General features: G+C 42.0%; 1 protein-coding gene across 1 annotated transcript; it reads right to left on the bottom strand.

Moving 5' to 3' along the window:
- Nucleotides 1-1,624: 1,624 nt before the first annotated feature.
- slc30a2 (solute carrier family 30 member 2) lies at nt 1,625-11,911 on the bottom strand. The gene is made up of 7 exons (XM_028605958.1): nt 11,755-11,911; nt 7,611-7,757; nt 6,897-7,050; nt 5,350-5,569; nt 4,484-4,589; nt 2,412-2,546; nt 1,625-1,770 (listed from the first exon to the last, which is right to left on the bottom strand). Exons 1-7 carry the CDS (start codon nt 11,909-11,911, stop codon nt 1,625-1,627), a joined length of 1,065 nt encoding a protein of 354 aa, XP_028461759.1.
- Between the last annotated feature and the right edge of the window lie 3,940 nt (nt 11,912-15,851).

Genomic DNA, 15,851 nt, shown 5'->3' with positions numbered 1-15,851 from the left:
GGAGGTTTTTACCGGAAGTCGAATTAACGGCAAATTTCCCTCTCGGTTGTTAAAACCGCCGAATCCAGGATTCAGCTTTGGATTATTGGGCTTTTTGACGGAGTTCGGTTTCTGCCGAACCTTAGAATTTTTTTCCACCGAACCGGACCGTACACTTGCACTATGCGCGCTACGCTGGTCGACGTAATGACGCCGCCGTTGATTACAGGAAGGTGTTTACGTAGGTGGACCACTCAATGCAGTAGGCAGGAGGAAGTGTTGTTTGGCAGTACTTTCAGTCAAAAGAAGGCGATTCAAGTCGAGCTACGTGTTCAATTTGCAATGCCGATTTGTCTTGTGGTGGCGAGGACCCTAAACAATACACAACATCGCCGCTGTTAAAACATTTACGTATGAAACATCCGAAAGAATACGAGTTGTGCATGAAGGAGTCTACAGACAGCAGCCAAAATGCAGCAACTTCAGGTACGGCAAAGGAAGGACAGTCACAGTTAAAAACTGGTGTTAACCAGACGACCATCACCAGCTTCCTGGGAGTAGGATTCGGTATTCGGTTTCAGATTCGGCAGAATCTTAACCAGTGGATTCTGTATTCGGCCGAACCCCAAAAATCTGGATTCTGTGCATTCCTAGTAAAAACACTGGATAAAGAAGTTTTGCTTTGAAATAGTGTTTCTCCAATGCTGTTCGGGTCCTCTGCGAAAAGGGACTGCGAGCCGAGCTTCCGCAGACATTTGCTCAGCTTGTTTTCTCTGATAACTTAAGATCCAGATGTCCGATGACTAAAATCTGTCATCTGGTTAAAAATAGAGCAAGATCAAAAAAATATATCTTAAAAATGTGGCTCAAAACGGCATGAAAAGTCAATTCATGACAGCTTCTGGCAGACGGCCACAACGCTGACGCATGCACAAAGGGGATTTGACGCCAGCGACAGGCGACCAACTGTAACGGAGCGTTACCTTGAATGAAACGACTTTGGGTTTGAACATTGTTGGAAACATTTGGATAATGCAAGTACACAACAAAATTCATAGCATGGGTTTAGTCGTTTTAGACATTTCAAATTGCGGAAAAAAGTTCCATATATCTTTGAGTACTGTAATGCGATCTTGTGTTTGGGCTCAAAATTTCAGATGTCAATGAGGTGAGATGGAGGGAGGTTATATGGCTCTGTTGTATCATTTTTTTTTTAGGACAGGCTGACATTTTAGAAAAAAACTGTTACCCATTAAGACTGTTGTTCTCTTACTTCTTATCTTTTATTCTTGATAGATTTCTTTGCAAGCCAGCACCTGTCCCAGTGTGTGGTAAACGCTCCATGCAACCTGGAGGACTGGCATAACATTTTTTAAGGAACTTTTATGGGAGGACTGCAAGATTAGTTCCACGTTAGCATGGAGCTCCAGCGTCCGCGCTCTACTACCAACACATGGATGATTTCGCTGTCTTGTGACTTAATGACGAACACAACAAATTTACCACGAAACGCTTTTGGCTCCTTTTAACAGGAAGGTGCATTGTGAGTGCAGCTCTCACTGCTCCAGCTCACCCAGAGAGAATGCAAAAACAATGCCTGATCCCGCTTTATGTTCCTGGATGTTGGGTCCCGTCTGGTCCCGTATCAGTCACTGGGGTCCTGGCAGTGGGAGCAGTGGCTCATGTCTTCAGAGTAGAGCTCCACCTGGATGGTGATGCTGTGGAAACCAAACTTGGTGTTGAGCAGATCGGTGGCCTCCTGCAGCACAGACTGAGCGTCGGCACCCTCCTCTGACACAAAGTGAGAAAGTGGAAAAAAAGAACACTGTGAGCCTGTTTTACTAGACATTGTTGATCTACTTTTATCTCATTTCTACATTATTCTCTTCTTGGCTCATTAAAGTGCTAATACTTCACTGTAGATTCACACAGAATTTTGGATGGTCGTCATGGAAACGTGAATTGGTCATTTGACGAGGGCTGGGAAAGTTGGCAGAACAGGCAGTCAAGTGACAGTACTCTGATCCAATGGAAATCACAATTGTCAGATTGACAGCACTCTAGCCCAAGGGATGGGGAGGGCACCAGGGGGCGGCGATCATATTTCAGGGAGGGATGAAGCACCTTCTTCATACGGACTTGTGGCTTCTACAGGAGCATAAACTATTGTTTCGCAATCCCGTAGCTCGCGGTGAGTCTACATTGGTTGGTTGAGACATTATGTCTAATAATCATAACCCTTATGGAGAAAATGAATGGGATTTTCACCTGCGGAACCAATCACACATTTTTCTTTTACAATCTTTACAACAATCTGTACAATGTACAAACCACCCTCTATCTTTAGACCCTTAATGACCCAAATAGTTTCCATAGGATTCTTTCTTTCTCATTTGCTCACTTGTCGGTCATAGATCAGTATGTCAAGTTACCTATGGCCAGGTGAACCGAGACCAGTGCCTGGCCCAGAGTCAAGGCCCAGAGGTGCAGAGAGTGCATGGACTTCACAGCCTTCACCGACAGCAGCACCTCCTTCACCGAGTTAAACTCAATTCCTTTAGGAGAGCCTGGAAAACAAGAGGCCGTGAATTAATACACAATATTCCCCATAATATGAGGATAATAAAAGCCTGGCTGTGATATTTGTATACATGTTAATGTACACCAGTAGTATAACTAGCTAGCGAGGTTTGTTTCACCATATGGTACATTTTACTTTTCAGGTAGTCTCGCATTGCCAGACCTTTCGCAGCGCTGCAGAGGAGGGTCTGGCGAGTCCACACAGCATTCCGGGATGGGAGAAAAACATGCTCTGTTTATTGGCATTTCTTTAAACCAATCACGATTGTCTTGAGCGCAATGATAGTGCCTCTGCAATATAGCTTCAAGAAGGAACTTGTTTTGGTGGAACGTGTACGTTCAAAAGTTGTTTTAGTCATGCAGCAATAAACTCAGATTGGACAGATAGTCTAGCTAGCTGTCTGGATTTACCCTGCAGAGATCTGAGGAGCAGTTCACCATAGTCCTCACAAATCCACCAGAGTTTAGAATGCCAACACAAAGAAAGCGGAAAGTAAAGGACATCCAAAAGGGACATCCGGCAGCACCTGAACAATCCCGGAAGTAGAATGTCGTCGATATAGACTACTTTTCAGGTAACCTGTAATATATTTTATTGTACTAAACAAGTTGTTATATTAGGTCTAACAAGCCTCGACTGAAGTACATATAACGTGAATGAAAATGATTCCATTCCATATGTTCATTGACACCACAGGCTTGTTTCTGTCGTTACTAAATGTTGTGAAAGATGCCATGTGGCCGGGGTTCTACTTTTAGGAGGGTCATCTCACAGAAGTGCAGTGATGTGCAAAGAGAATTTTAAAATTTTAAGACCAAAAATTGCATGATGTGACCATCTGTGTTCTTGTTCTTTGTTCGGCAGAAACTTTTAAGAAACGATGAGTGTTCACAAAAACACTTTGTTCGTGCTAAATCCTGGTTTTGTTGTGATGGTGAAAAGGCAGCTATGGACTTAAATCTTAAGGCTTATTAGGGTCTTTTTTTTATTCTAACTTTGAGCAAAACCTTTTATCCCCAAAGTATCAGTAGGATTGGGCATCGAGAACCGATTCCAACTTGCAAATATTCCAAAAATTACAATTCCAACGGAATCCTTTTTTTATTGGAATCGTTTGGAAAAATTTGTTTTCGAATCCCATCATCCTTTCCAAGTTTCCGTAGCAGCCACCGTATTCCAGGTGCTTCTTGTGTTTCCGCCATGGAGCACAGAAAGCGGCGTTTTTAAGTGTGGCTTTATTTTCTATAAAAAAAATAAAAAAAAGCCAGATGAAACTGTAAACCACCATTGAATAAAAATGTTCCACTTATGGGAAATATGCACGTGACCCAATTCAACTCCACCCCTCAAAGAATCTGAATCAAAAAGAACAATCGGAATTGGAATCAGAATTGTTAAAATCCTAACCCAGTATCAGAGTATATATATATAGAGTATCGGACAAAATGTTCATTATCCTCCTCTCTCAACCTAGCCTGGTTGACACCAGACCCTTCTCAGTTGTAACTGAGAGTGGGTCTGGGCAAGGTTCACTCGCAGCCCATTTCCAAAGGGGGCGTCACCAACGGACGCCGCTCAAATGCCTCTGAGCGCAATTGGACAGTCCTTCAACCAATCAGAGCAACGATCCGGGTGATGTAGCAGCGACAGCGGCATCAGCGGGTTGCTGCGCTTCGGTGGCCGCCACGTTGAATGTAAACAAAAAGCTGCTCGCCGTCGCTGCGCTATCGTCGATTGGTGTAAAGCCCGCCTCAAAGGTTGTGATTGGTGTCTCGATTTGGAAAAATTGGAAAGGGGCTTGAATGAGCTCTTGGCCAGACTGACTTGAGTAAATCTCAAACTTGCCGGAAGTTCATCAGGGTTTTCCCAGGCTACTCTCAATCGGAACATGTTGAAAACAGTGAAATCCATATTGTCAAGTACCTTCCATGAGTATCCTGAAGACGTCTCTGAGGATGGTGACGGTGGTGCAGAGGACAAAGACGGAGAACAGGAACGTGCAGATGGGATCTGCAACTTTATACTCGGGCTGTAGGAGAGAACAGAGGTTATGGAGACTCTAGTCTCGCTATATGCCAGACCATCCACACGCTGCGGAGCGGAGGGGATGGAAAAAAAACGTGGTCTGGTTCATTGGCATTTCTTTAAACCAATCACAATCGTCACGGGCGGCGCTAAGCTCCGCACGGAGCCGCTGCAAAAATAGTCGTGAGAGAGAAAACTCAGATTGGACAGATAGTCTAGCAGGGGTTAAGTCAGTTTAAAATTCTAACGCCAAGAAAGCGGAAGGAAATGGAAATCGGCGAAAAGACGTGCATCCGTCGGAATTTCCTGCGGCACCGGGCTATCCCGGATGTGGAACGTCAAGGATATAGACTATGGAGACTCTAAAGAGTCGTCGGGCTGTGTTTTCCGCAGAAAAAGGAACATCTCCCATGAAATATTGAACCCTTTCATAGTAAACAAGACAGTACTTGGGATTACCCTGATGCTTTTAAAATTACTGATTATTTGAACCCTGCATGGTATTTTAAGATGTAGGCCCATTATACAGAGAATATTCGGTTTTAATACAAATAAATGACTATTTTTATCCTGAAAATAAAAAAAATTTGATTTATAGAAAAGCACCATTAACCATAAATTCTCAAAACCCTGTCTTAAACCCGGATTTTTCGAGTCAAACTGCATCTGATTGGATCATAATTAAATTGTTTTTATTCAAAGCGCCAATATGATCAAACTGACATTTCGGTCTCACCCTAACATGAACGTGATCTATATCTGACCCGAAAGTAGATGATGATGGCTGCCACCATGACGCCGACGCTCTGCAGCAGGTCTCCCAGCACGTGGATGAAGGCGGCGCGGACGCTCGTGTTGCTGTGGCCACCGAGGAGCGTGTGGGAGTGGCCGTGGGCCACGGGGCTCTGGCCTCCCTCGTCTATCTGGTGGTAGCCGCTGCCGTGGGCGTGGAAGGTGGTGGAATGATGGAGGATGTAGGCCATGCTGCAGAGAGAAACCGGTACTTTTAACTTTTGTTTGGTTTTTTTACTGAGATGAGAATAATTCATAAAGGTGGAGCTGGTTTTTATTACTTTCATGGTTCCAAAAGGTCCTTGAAATTCTGGAAGGGGGTGATTTTGAGGGGGGGAATCAAGTTTTTGTATAAACAAAGGGGCTTTTTGTAAGAGGCCAGCTGGACTAGTTTCTGCAGGAGTATGACAAATATGCAAACAGTTTGTGAGTCCCTCTATTGACTTCAAGGCTGTATTTAAACTAGTCCAGTAGTCATCTACAGAAGATTTTAAGACATTAATATTAAAACAAAATTCATATGACCAAAAGAAAGCAGAACAAGCTGAGACAGTGGTTGTTCCTCAGAGCTGCTTTCAGTGGGGGAATGTACAAGTACAATTTCAAGGTACTTGTACTTCACTTGAGTATTTCCTTATTATGCATCTTTAAACTTATACTCGCATACATCTCAGATGTAAATATTGTACTTTTTACTCCACTTAAAAAAAGTTTTTGTTGTAGACATTGGCCAATGAAAGTGCTTGAATATATATATATATATATATATATATATATATATATATATATATATATTTATTGTGTGTAAGAATAGAAATGGGAGTTCTTTTAATATATCTTTTTGCTTAACGTTAGTAAATAGTACGGGTGGGAATCACCAGAGGCCTCATGATACGATACTCGCGATACTCATGTCACGATACGATATTATTGCAATTCTGCGATATATTGCAATGTATCACCTTTTTTCCAACTTCAAATTTTTCCAAATTTCAAATTAGGTCCCTTAGAATGGGGTTGGGTTTAGGAAAAGAACAAACATCACACTGGGGACACGATCCCCGCTCTCCTGGTTGAAAGTCCTGTGTTTTACTTCCTCTACCCCAACCAACTTTCCTACACGTATTTTCACCCTTTCATGCTACTCACTACAGCGTCAATTCACAAGCAATCGCAAGGTAATGTAAGTCAATGGAGGCCAAACGGCATTGCTAAAAACACGCTAAAAAAACAGTATGTCTTGAAAAACACACAATAATGGTATACAAATTGGCGTGTCATCCATACGCCACTTCATGAGATCAGTCTGCAGATGTAGACATCTTGATGACCCCACCTTCAGATGTAATGTAATGTCATTTTATTTAAAGAGGGACAACGTTTGTACGTATTGAAGCTGAGGTGAACATAGTTTTCAAGTAGAATGAAGAGTGCAGCTTCACACGTAATATTTGCCTTGCCTTTTATTATAGCGACATAATGTACAACGTCGCCACCCGTTCTGCGGAGAACCACTCACATTATATTGACGATGACGGCACACCCGGAGGTGACCAACATTACATGGCCATCAATCTCGTAGTCGTTGCGTACGATCCTCTCGATGGCTAAATAGACCAGCGCCCCCGTAACGATCCAGATGGAAATGACTGAGATGAATGCCCCGAGGATCTCTGTGGAGAGAGGAGAGGAGAGGCGGGGGATCTTAATCACCTGTATACAGTTCATCACGCTCTCTACACACCTCTATCCGAACAGTGCACGCAGCAGGACGTGAAGTTAATTAACCGACAACATCCCTCCGAGACAGAGCTTCAGAAACAAACTAGTGTGAGACACGCAAGACGCATAGAGGCCCAGATGTACTGTTGTGTTAACCATCACACTCACAGCTCTGAATGCAGCTTATTTATATGAGTGCCTTGTCACTGTGAATATACTTTAGAAATGCAGTGAGTTCACTTTTTTAAGGAAAGTTAGAGCAGCAGCATTGTAGAGTTGCAGATGTAGACATCTTGATGACGCCAGCTTCAGATGTAATGTGATGTCATTTTATTTGGGACAATGCACAATTAAACATTAACCTTGTATAAGAACAAGGAGAGAAGCATTGAACCAGGTTGTATATCCCTTCTTAAACTTTTACAGCAACAAAATAAATGTACAAAATAGTTCATCCATCCATGCTGCCAAGCACCCATTCATCACTGTGTCTCTTATCTCTCGTCCTGACCTGATCTGTGCCAACCAAAGTTCATGGTTTTGGTGGGCTGTCTGGAGGAGATCCACAGGGAGAACAGGCTCACCATCATGCTGCCAAAATCCGTCAGGAGGTGGGCTGCGTCAGTCATGATGGCCAGGCTGTGGGCCAGGTAGCCTCCTGCAGGAAATCAGGAAATAACAATATCATTACTGTGAACCTTGCACATCATTGTGACCAATCCTGAGGCACGCTTTACATCTGCAAACTAAAAGTGCATCTCATCACCCTTATTTGATAGCTCTTCGAATCCTCCGTCCTCGGCTGAACCGGAAGTTGTTCTGTCCCTCCTCGGTGAAGGCCGCCTCAGAGCTCTCATTTGTGGCCCGAGGACTGAAGAGCGTAGCCTGGCTCCGGCCCTCCTACGTACTAACGCTCAATTTTTATTTTCCTTCAGTACGTCGTCTGGGTTTGCGGTATATTCTTGGGTTTTCTCCGGCCAAATCTTTACCGGTCCAATCAGCGAACAGAGGGAGTGGCTGAGAACGATGACGTTGAGGTTGTGCGCTAGTTTGAGTTGTAGTTCCGTAATGGCGGCGGAGAAAGATGGGAGCAAAGCCATTCGGTCCGTTGTGGCAACGCTACAGAATATCCAGAAGTTAAAGTCCGAGCAAGAACAATCTTTGCTGAGTTGTGTTGGTGGCCATGATGTTGTGGCCCTCCTCCCCACGGGATTTGGGAAAAGTCTGATTTAACAGCTCGCTCTGTTAGTGGTGAAGGAGTTGGCTAAGGTGAGCGCTAGCGATGCTAAGCCGACGTCACGACCAAACGTTAGCGATTGGTTATGGTAGATCCAGAGTGGCTCTGGGCAGTTCCCAAGGGGGTAAGCTTCGCTTCAGAACGCGAACCTCCGATGGCGCCATTTTGTTGCTACAAAGCGATCACCTCTTGTTAGCATTACACTGACCGCCATTTTTTTTTACGTCACTTGACTGCGAATAACTTTACATCTGAAGCGTTTAAAGACTCTATTTGTCCATTGTTTATTTCTAAAGAAACAGGACAATGTATAAAAGGCTCCATTACCTTGTACCTCACGTTATGGCTCCGTAGCAGACGTTTTTGTAAAAATAAGCTAACGATTGTGTCATGACCAAGTGACTTACTGTCGCACAGTAGAGGAATTACCGTATAGTACAGGAGAAGCTCGCAGGCAGTTTCGACTTACATTAGCTGTTTAGGTTTAATTACTAATGTTAACTAGCATGTTAGTTAGCAATAATTAGCCTGTGCTTATGTTATCTCCTTACATATACATAAGCTCTCCGTCTCTGTAAGATTGGGAATGATTGAGATTTCTCTTGTCACAGCTACCAGAAGACTTACAACTTTCAGACACGTTGCTCACGTCACATTTACGTTGTCTCTGTCAGTTGGAGGCTGCGCAGTAAAGCAAGAGATCACCGGAAAAGTGCTTCTAATAGACTTCACTGGTCTCCGTCCAGAGCAACGGGGTCTATTGGTCCATTATATACGGTCTATGGCAGTTCCAATAGTTTTAAACTTCAACAGGAAGTTGGGACTCAAGGAAGTTAACACTTGTCAATGGAGAGTGGCCAGACTCTGTAGGAATGAAATGTACCAGAGTCTGGTAGAACCAGGCTATGAGGAGCAAGCATCGAGGACGGATCACCGAGGAGCTATAGGCGAGGATACACGAGAGCAGCCTTCCCGGATGCCGTGCAGCCGAAGGAGTAGCTAACTCCGCCCAAACAGCTGACAAATTCATGTGACGCTTCAGAGAAAAGGATTCATCCTTCAGATAGCACATTTCCTCCGTTCCTCTCTCCTCCCATGATTTCCTCTCGTCTCTCCCTTATCTCCTCGGTGGGAGGGACTCGAGAGAGGGATGCAAATGGAAGAGTCGAGGAGGCCATTTAAGGGTTATGAGATTCCCCTTAAAACAACTGTTGCACTTTTAGCTGAATCTTTGCCTGGAAGGTAATTACATTACTGGTAAAGTAAATATAAAAGTTAAACTACTGCATCAAGTTGCTTCCACATGTTGGCTAAATTGTAGCACAATCTCCAGACACACCTGATTTCTGACAAGAAAACTGACTTTAAAAAGTTCCTGATGAGGAAAGTGTCACCAACTGTAACACCCTTTTATCACATCTACCTGAGCCATTTAAAGCTTTATAAAACTTTTGATTTAATGCAGCTGCAAACTGTGATATGTTTTAATATTTTGAAATTATAAATCCTCTTGAATGCCTCAGGTAAAGGAGATGTGATATTCTTTTATATCATAAACGTCTGGGCAATCATCCAATGAATGTTAGCCACCATTTTATACTCTTAGCAATAAAAGTTTTTTTGTTCTTTGTAGTTTTTTTTTGTGTTAGAGAGACATGTGAAGCTACTCAAAATTTCAGTAGCATTGCAGTATTTCCATTATGATGATATTAGTCTATAACCAAGATGTTCCACTTCTGGGATTGCTCAGTTGCTGCCGGAACTTCCACCAGATGTCATTCTTTTTGGATGGATGTCCGTCCCTTTCCGCGTTCTTTTTGTTGTAATTTTAAAGTCTGGTGGATTTATGAGGGTTATGGTTAACTGCTCCTCAGATCTCTGCAGGGTAAATCCAGCTAGCTAGACTATCTGTCCAATCTGAGTTTTCTGTTGCACGACTAAAACAACTTTTGAACGTACACATGTTCCACCAAAATATGTTCCTTCCCAAGGCTATTTTGCTTAAAGGTCCCATGACATGAAAATTGCACTTTGAGTTTTTTTTAACATTAATATGTGTTCCCCCAGCCTGCCTATGGTCCCCCAGTGGCTAGGAAAGGTGATAGGTGTAAACCGAGCCCTGGGTATCCTGCTCTGCTTTTGAGAAAATGAAAGCTCAGATGGACCAATCAGGAATCTTCTCCTTATGAGGTCATAAGGAGCAAGGTTACCTCCCCTTTCTCTGCTTTGCACGCCCAGAGAATTTGGCCCACCCATGAAAAAGAGAGAGACATAATGGCTTTCAAACGAGCAAAGTGGCAGTTGGTCAAGGCCACACGCCCACCCTCCATCTTGCCACCCCCCCCTCTCTCCACCTCAATAGCTACAGACACGGAAATGGCACATAGTAAGGAAAGCTCATTGTGGGACTGGCTCTAGTGGCTGTACCAACGCTGAATTTCGGGAAAAAGACTTTAGATACAGTATTAGGGGACCACTAAGGCCTATAAAAGAGACTTCAGATACAGTATTAGGGGACCACTAAGGTCTATATAAAAGAGACTTCAGATACAGTATTAGGGGACCACTAAGGTCTATATAAAAGAGACCTCAGATACAGTATTAGGGGACCACTAAGGTCTATATAAAAGCATCCAAAGAGCAAATGTCATGGGACATTTAAGACGATTGTGATTGGTTTAAAGAAATGCCAATAAACCGGAGCCCTTTTTTTTTTTTTTTTTTTTTCTCCCATCCCAGAATGCTGTGTGAACTAGCCAGACCCTCCTCCGCGGTGCTGTGGAGGAAGGTCTGGCAAAGCGAGACTATGATGATATCAATGTCTGTGAACGTCGATACTTGTCATCAGAAGTAGTCATTTTGCCAACGATGGCAGCGTGAAATGAACGTTTTCACTGTTGTATGGTATACTTTAGGATTTTGTTATACCCATATAATGTAAAGCATGAGAATCACCTTCTATTCGGCAAATTATGTTTATACCATAGTTGTTTTTCATAAGGTATAAAAATGTAATAAAGCTGCACTCAAGCCTTGTGAATATAAGCAATAGTCCAGGAAACAGATCACTGCTGTACAAACCAGACATAAACCTGTCTGGAAGTTTATTTATGACAAAAATATTAAGCGAGCACCAATCAATCTGGAAATCAAGATTTGAGAGTGTGCAGTGACAGATTCATCGTACTGTACTAAGTTGTGTGCACTAAGTCCTCATTTTGTGCGCATTTGTTGAACATGTGTTCAAATATTTTTTACAACAGATTTTTTGGAGGGTGCATGATAAATCAATGAGATTTAGATTATGCACCAGAAAATGGGTGCTTTCTATCATTTTTTTACTACTGTAAGAAAGAAATACAAAAGTCTGACCTTCTGCTCTCTTTCATCCCTGAGGTTTGAGCTTGTAAACTTTTACCTATGACCTCGCCAATCATGAAGACGAGGCACACGGCCGAAGCGATGCAGAGCTTCCTCTTGGCCAGCAGCCTGTCCCCGCTCACGTCACACGCCGGGGCTTTGGCGCCGTGGCAGTGGGCACCGACGGGTCGCTTCAGCTCGATGGCACCGGCCATGCCTCCATTCTTGAGAGGGAAGTCGGGATATTGCTCTTTGGAGTCTGGGAAGGAGCTGCGGGGGAATCAGAAAGGTACGTGTTTATGAAGACAGAGATGGCCCATCCCCTTCCAATTATACAGTGTATAAAGCCCCTGTGTAGGATTTGAAGAGTTCTGTGTATGGTGAATCAACATAACCGCAACATAACAAAATAAAAGCATCAACTTTTCGATTTTTTTTCCAAGGATAGTATTTTTTTTTGCAGATAAAACTTTATACCCTCAAAACAATATGAAAGATGTTACAAATTCTTGACAAAGATAGCTTTTATAGTGAAGTAAGTTTTCTTTCAAAGACAAGCTGGCAGAAGTATGACTGCAAACCTTTGGAAAGTCTCTCTACTGACTTCAACGTCAAGGTTGTTGCTCAGAGGAAGAAATCCTCTAATTTTGGATTTATCAGTATTTAAACTGGTCTGGTAGTTGTTTACAGAACATGTTAAAGGTGCTCTAAGGCTACAAATTGTTTTGTCAATACCGCAAATTTCTCATCAGCTAGCTGCCTGTCCCCTGAACACACTGTAAAAAAACGCGGTCTCTGTAGACAGCCCAGGCTCCACAAACGGCAACAAAAACAAACTGCGCCAACCTGCACCACCAAACATTACAAACAGTGTTCCAGCCAATAACAGACAAGAGGGATTTGGGGGTGGGGGTTGGGGGGAATTAGTGCTTGGAAGCAAGGAAGGGAGGGAGAGGGGCGAAGCTAGCCTCGATTTGTTTGAAAATACTTTGAACGTCAACAAGAAATTATGTCACCCAACATCGCTTAGAGCACCTTTAAGACCTCACTATTATATCAAAATTCATATAACCAAAAGAGAGAACAAACTGAGACAGTGGCTGTTCACTGTGCTGATCACAGATCTGCTTTCAGTGGGGGGAATGTAACTGTTGTAAGTACATTTACTCAAGTACCATACTTGAATACAAATTCAAGGTACCTGCACTCAGTGGTGGAATGTAACTAAGTACATTTACTCAAGTACTGTACTTAAGTGCAAATGCTGAGGTACTTCACTTGAGTATTTTTCTTTTCATGCCACTTTCTACTTGTACTCTGCTACATTTCAGAGAGAAATATTGTACTTTTTCCACTACATTAATCGGACAGCTTTAGTTTTGGTTACTTTACAATACTAGTTTTTTTTGTGATAGAAACATTTTACAATGATAGGGGAAGGTTTTTGGCATGACCTGGCATAACCTTTTGGCATGTTTTAGCCAACATGTCAGCTTGTCAGGCCAGATTTACACTGTGGCGGGATATATTTGGGGTGATTGTTCACCCTGTTACAGCCTCGGTTTCTACAGTGCATATATGTATATGGCATTGAGAGAATTGATTTGTTTGCAGTAAATGTTGCTGCAGAGCAGAGTGTTGCTGTAAAAGCTACACTTAGTGGAAACAGATCTTCTCCTAACAAAGTGAATTACAATCAACGTTCACTAAAGTGGAAGAATGGCGAGACGCGGTCATCCAGTAAAGAAGAAGCAGGTTAAATCGATTAACGCTGACAGTGAGGTGGGGGCGAGTGGATGAAAACAGACTCCTCCTCAATTGATGAATTGTAACAACACATACCTGTTACATTTAGATTTTTACAGAGAAGATACATTTCAGTACATTTGCCGGTACCTACTATCAACACAAATTTAGTGATTTGCATTTAGACATCTGGGTTAATGCCTGGCTAAATTTTTGTTTCAACATCATTCAATTGCTGTACTTTAGTGTGTCAAGCTGGTCCTAACTATACATTTTGTACCCAAATTCAACTCTGTTTTACCCAAGATGGCTTTATGTCTCTTGTCCTAAAACTCATCTGTTCAGTGCTTACCAGACATTTTTAAAATCTCCATAAAAAGGAAGTAAACCAAAAACTAATATTCTACAGCCATGCTCTTTGAGGCTGTACTAAATGCTAATGTCAACAACATCACCCCAACGCTTATCCACTTTCATTGGCTCCCAGTTAAGTCCCGCATCAAATATAAATCCCTCCATGCCCCTGGCCCCCACAGTACCTCTCCGACCTCCTCCATCCATACACCCCCACCCCGAAAACCTGCGGTTCTCAGACGCTGGCCTGCTCTCCGTTCCCCACACCAGATTCTGTACCTTCGGAGACAGAGCCTTTAGTGTTGCAGCCCCATCCCTCTGGAACACCCTTAATCTAGATATTCAAAATGCTAAATCCTTGGACATTTAAAAAAGAAAAAAAAAAACTCCTGAAACACCAGCTGTTTACCACAGCCTACAACCTCTAATTCTGTAAATTGTCCTTGGGTTTCTTGAAAGGCGCTATATATATAAAAGTTATTATTATTTAATTATTATTACCCAACGATATAACTGCCTACAAGTCCCGCTGAAATGATTGGACCATTAAACAGAATTTCGCTTTCGACCCTTTTTTCGTTTTCCAGTTTCTCGTATGTGAGGGCTTTTCTGCATTAAGTACTTTTACGTTTAATACTTTAAGTACATTTTCCTGATGATACTTACATACTTTTATTTAAGTGACATTTTCAATGTAGGACTTTTACTTACAGTGTTGGTACTTTTACTTCAGCATAGGATCTGAATACTTATTTCACCACTGCCTATTTGTCAGTTGCTGAACATTTCTTGGCATCCCCAAATTCAGGAGGATACATACAATGAATATCTGTACAAAAATGTCATGGTAACCCCCTATGGTTGTTTGAGATATTTCAGTGTAACTGACCAAAGTGACTTAGCATGTTGGCGAGCGCGGTAGCAGAGTGATTAAGAGCAGTCTCTTCCCACTGCTACTAAATACCACTCATAATACTGATAATATTTAGATTCATAGGAATATCTGACTATTTTTAAGGGTTAAACTATTTAGTGTTCAAGGCTGAACTAATTCAGATAGATGCGCGTCCACGGCTTTCCTCAAAAGACCGCGAAGTCAATCACAGATTTACTGATGCCAAAATGGAGAATACGCATTGTACATACTTTATACAGAGTGAGCAGCAGCTTCTTGTGGAAGTATGATGACGTGAAACACATTATTTTTATAAAAAGAAAAGAAACACGGCCGCTGTAATGAAACAGCGAGAAAAAGCGTAAATATATACATTAACTGACCACGGCTCTGAATTGAAGCCGTCATGATCATACCATTCAAGGATTAGGCTACTAATCATTTGTACAAATTAACAGTTGTACTCTTTGCCTTAAAAGTAAGCAGAGGATAATGTTACTCAGAAAATTTACCATGAAGATCAATTTTCTACAACGCTAGAATATGATGCGTAAATATGTCTTTCACTCTGTTCCTCTCCCTCTCTTATGGGCTAAAATATAAATTTCCTAAGTCATATTAACTTCCACTGCTCGCTTTTAATGCAAAGTGTACAACTGTTCATTTTTGTAAATGACAGTGACTCATTGAATGGTTTCAGTTAAGAGCAATAGTTCTTACATGTATATTTTTAGATATATCATTCAGTCTGTCCGCTATTATCTGCCACACTTTTTCTCACGTTTTATTTTTTTAATTTTTTTATAGAGGACGAGTTTCCTTCTCTACATATTATATGCCTTGCTCCCTCATATATATGGACATAGAAAATAAAGACACTGAAGAAATTGGACTCTAAAATCTAGAAACTATTTTTACTATTAAACTATTAAAAGATAATAAAGTGATACATTCCATGCACACTGTAAACATGAATGGAACAGAGTATATTCGTCAGTTATTTCCCCCAAGCAAAATATAAGGTCAAAAACCATTGAGGTGTCCTCTCCCTGTTGATACGTGAATGTACAGTAGCCTACATCACTATATAGTTACTGGTCCAGTGAACTAAGTCTATCATTTGGGAGGATTGTACAATTAGGATATGTTCTTAACATTGT

The sequence above is a fragment of the Perca flavescens genome, chromosome 18 (assembly GCF_004354835.1).
Source record: "Perca flavescens isolate YP-PL-M2 chromosome 18, PFLA_1.0, whole genome shotgun sequence".
Taxonomy (NCBI): Eukaryota; Metazoa; Chordata; class Actinopteri; order Perciformes; family Percidae; genus Perca; species Perca flavescens.
This window is presented reverse-complemented; position numbering and strand designations above follow the sequence as displayed.

What these genes read in the sequence shown, in the direction of transcription:
- slc30a2 (XM_028605958.1), bottom strand. Translation starts at nt 11,911, where the DNA reads ATGGCCGGTGCCATCGAGCTGAAGCGACCCGTCGGTGCCCACTGCCAC. An exon ending in CCATCATCATCTACTTTCGG is followed by an intron (nt 4,590 to 5,349) that starts GTCAGATATAGA and finishes TCTCTCCTACAG; the next exon opens with CCCGAGTATAAAGTTGCAGA. An exon ending in CTTCAGGATACTCATGGAAG is followed by an intron (nt 2,547 to 4,483) that starts GTACTTGACAAT and finishes CTTGTTTTCCAG; the next exon opens with GCTCTCCTAAAGGAATTGAG.